A 3,811-nucleotide genomic window follows, 5' to 3' on the forward strand; every position below is an offset into this window, starting at 1 on the left:
ATAGAAAAACTAAACTATGATCAACAATGAAAAATAAATGTTTTATTGATGATATTGAAGATGAATACAAATGGTACTTTATAACAATGGAGATCGTATATAATGAGAATATAGTTTAGCTCTCGAGAATTCGGATCCCTTGATTTTGGCTCCTCCTTCTTTTATAGGTTTTTCAGGTGAATCGTAATGGTGGCGTGATTTTGAGCATGGATCGAGTGCTTTAATGATTGCTTTTAATATCTTTGATTCTTGTACTTTTTGAATTGATTCTTCCGAGTTTGGTGCCCTGGAACTTGTGAGTCCAGGGTGAGCTTTGACTTTAGTGAGCCTATGTTCCGCTTGGGCTTTTATGATGATCGATTATCGTTTCTATCGATTTCGGGTCAGAATCTCGGACCAGATCTGGAATTGGGTAGAACAGGGTTCCAACAAATAAAAAATATGACAGCTGATCAGTTGATCGAAGGTTATCTACAACAAAAACAGCATAGACCACCAGTCACCAAAACTGAAATTCTGATTAAAATATTCTCAGTGAGATCGTAGAGAGTATATATATATATATATATATATATATATATATATATATTTATGTTTATTAAATTGTACTTAAATTTTAATATTATTTTGAATTTTTTTAGTGAATCTTAGTTTTAAGAACATGAATTTAATTTAATCTAATTATATTGATTATTAAATAAAATAAATTGTTTTTATAAAATTGCTTTTATAAAACTTTTTAATGTGATACTAAAAGATTTATACGAAAACAAAAAAGAATTGAGGGTTAAGAGAGCATTTGGAAATGTTAAAAAGCATTTTATTAACAATTGTTGATGGGAGTGGAAGATCTGTGGCCTAGTGGTCAAGGTTTAAAGGCTTCTACACTCAACGCAATTTCTACAGGAAGAGATGTGAGTTTCAATTTCCGGAGAAGGTGAATTATGCAAAAAATTAGAGAAAATGCTTACAAGAGATCTTCAGCATGGCGCAAGAAGTGCCGTCAGGAATGGATCTCATAGGGCTGCAGTCAGACGTGAATCTCCTCATAAAGCTGGTAAAATTGTCGGCTGTAATATCGTCTATGTAATGTTTCTCATAATTTGTAATAGCATAATTAACCAGAAAAAAAAACAATTGTTGATTGGATGATAAAAAAAAAGTTTAATGTTCTGCTATAAACTCTACGAATCAAGCAATTAGTTTTCAATCGGGATACTCGGGCGTGTTTTGGAAAAGTAGGACTAGGATTGTCGTAAGGTTCTGCAGGCAGATATTCAACGAATGGCTAAGCGTATTTTCAAGCAGAGGACGACAGAGTTGATATCTAGAATGTACCCATAGCTAATACGGTTGCAGAACACTGATGGGAAGAGGAGACCATTAAAACTTTGGTTAAATGAAACTATGATGGTAGTTTTCAGATATAAAGGAATAGGCTGATCATTACAATACTCTTTTGCTATTTCATCCTAATTGATTCAAGCCTACCAACGCACTGAGCCAGTCCAATTTTTCTACAACAAAGTTTTCCACAACTGTTATTTGTTTTGCGTAATTTCTTCTCCAGCGGAAGGCAGCAAAAATTATAAGAAGTTTGCTGTTGTATGACGATGGGACGGTATACAGAACATCCAGTAATGAGTATAGCTACTAGCTCGCTAAAAATGTTTAGCTACTAGCGCGCTTAAAATGTTCACGAATAAATCTCTCGGCGTGAGACGGGTATCTATCTCGAACATAGGCTCGAAGACACTTCTGGTAGGAGAAATCTATCCATCCACCATCCGTTCTCACAACAAACAGGCACCTCGAGTGCCTGAACTGAGGATGCCGATCAACCTGGCATTAACAATAAGTTTTTTTAGAAGCAAGCAAGAAGTTACTCATCATGGTCCAAGAACATGCACAACAGTTCCATATGATTATTTTTATATTTGTAGACTCTCATATAAAGAGATGTCAGGCAACCTGAAGTAACGCACCATTATAAAATCAAGACCGCAGCCAATTTTATCTTTGGCGTAGGGGTGAAAAGCAAGAAGTTTTTCCATGATAATTTTCTCATCCTCAAAGTCCAAGCGTTCTCCATCCAAATATCTGCTTATCAAGATGAAAAAAACAGACCAGTAAGACCAGACCCACCTTTCTTAATTAGCTGCCAAAAAAAAAAATGATAATTGCCCTTATGCTACAAGATTTTGATGCCCTTAAACTCTTAGATAAATTTTAGTACCTAAAGTTGGTGCTGCAAGACAGCAAAAATAATCTCCACGAAAGGGGTATGCACTGAAGCCTTAGCTAGCTAGAAAAAAAAAGATTCCCGTTTGGCTATTGTTCTAGTAGACTGAAGATACAAGAGGAGCATCTATAACACTATGGAGGACCTAATTACTCTGCATCTGCATAGACAACTATAATCCAAACATCCATGTCTTTGTACCAAGAGTTTGGCTTGGTTGGAACTGTTGTAGATTATGCCTCAGGTAATGAATCAACGGATTAAGCAAAATTGCCACATCAATCCAAAATGGTGTCTCTACGATGTTAAAGAAGTCAATCAAGAATCAACCAAAACAAAATCAAAAAGTGCAATTTACCTATCGGAGTGAAGAATATCTTTGGCGAGAAGAGCTACAGGTTCGATATCTCCAAGTATCTCCGCCTCAAGGTTCTTCCACTTGCGATAATCAGGATCTTCATAACGCCAATTATCATCAACAGGAGCCGTCGAGCTCATGGCCGGCATGGGAGAATCATCCTCGCGAAACTGCGGTTTATCAGCAAGAGAACACAACAGACGGCGCCGGTGAGAGTGGAAACCCGCCGATGCGATGCTGAACTGATGATGACGGTAGTTGAGAAAACCGTTGCGGAGGAGGAGTAGCGAGGTCATTGACTTGACCCCCACCTTCTCTTCGATATCACCTAACGAGAAAACTAAAGATGAGTGAGGAAAGTAAAGGAAAGCTTGCACAGTTGGAAGAAATCTGGGAAGAAGATAAGGACGAAAAGGACAATTCCTCAGATTTTTTGTATCGATCGGGCCCACGGAACGACACCTTAGATTATCTCAAATATGACGAAGACGGAGCATCGAACCTGTAATGTGGAAGCCAACTGACTCGTTAGTCGTAGAGCCACCTGCTTAAATATTTTATTTATTATTTAATTCATGACGTACACGCTTCTATAAATATCTTAAAACAATGATCCAACGGCTCATATATCGTATTGTTGCGTGTCAATACTGTACGTAACTCATCGCCGAATCTTTCTCCTCATTTTATCTACGAGGGTTATTTTTTTTTTTTGAGAAAATATCTACGGGGTTGGAACCAAAATTTGTAGAATTGGATGATTTTTAAGAGTTGAGTGTTTTTTCTTCTTTTGAATAATATGTAAAATTTGTTCAGAAAAAATAGTTTTTACAGCCATGGCTACTTTAGATAAAAAAAAAAAAATTCTTCACAAAATAACAAAAATGAACTACTTGTGGAGAACAATATTTGCAGAGCATCTTCATAGTGCCGAATTCTCTTAGAGTCCATCGTCAGACATTGATTACGAATCTGTCTGTCTATGATTGAAGTCTGTTGTCCTGCTAGAACCGGCTGAGAGCCATGACGACGGTTGTTTCTTTCCCTCCAAATAGAATGCAAAGCCACTTGGAAGCTGTAGCGTATTAGGTAGAGCTTCAACATCGCGAGATTTTTATCTGCAAGAATCACCATACTTCATTGCCATTGATCAGAGAAAAGAGAGGGAAGAAGTCCCTGAGCCAGCCCCGACCAAACCTCCTGAGAGTAGC

At 37.3% G+C, this 3,811-nt stretch overlaps 1 protein-coding gene across 2 annotated transcripts; it reads right to left on the reverse strand.

Annotated features, from left to right (window-relative positions):
• Positions 1-1,378: 1,378 nt before the first annotated feature.
• Positions 1,379-3,090, reverse strand: LOC103873593 (protein DCL homolog, chloroplastic). 2 transcript variants are annotated; one of them, XM_018652668.2, is made up of 3 exons: positions 2,601-3,090; positions 1,972-2,100; positions 1,379-1,842 (listed from the first exon to the last, which is right to left on the reverse strand). In XM_018652668.2, the coding sequence occupies exons 1-3, from the start codon at positions 2,894-2,896 to the stop codon at positions 1,794-1,796; spliced, it is 474 nt and encodes a 157-aa protein (XP_018508184.1). In that variant the 5' UTR covers positions 2,897-3,090; the 3' UTR covers positions 1,379-1,793. The 2 variants fall into 2 exon arrangements, with proteins under 2 accessions (XP_018508184.1, XP_018508183.1); XM_018652667.2 differs by having other exon boundaries at positions 1,396-1,842; positions 1,986-2,100; positions 2,601-3,073.
• Between the last annotated feature and the right edge of the window lie 721 nt (positions 3,091-3,811).

This window comes from Brassica rapa, chromosome A06 (genome assembly GCF_000309985.2).
Source record: "Brassica rapa cultivar Chiifu-401-42 chromosome A06, CAAS_Brap_v3.01, whole genome shotgun sequence".
In the NCBI taxonomy this organism is placed as follows: Eukaryota; Viridiplantae; Streptophyta; class Magnoliopsida; order Brassicales; family Brassicaceae; genus Brassica; species Brassica rapa.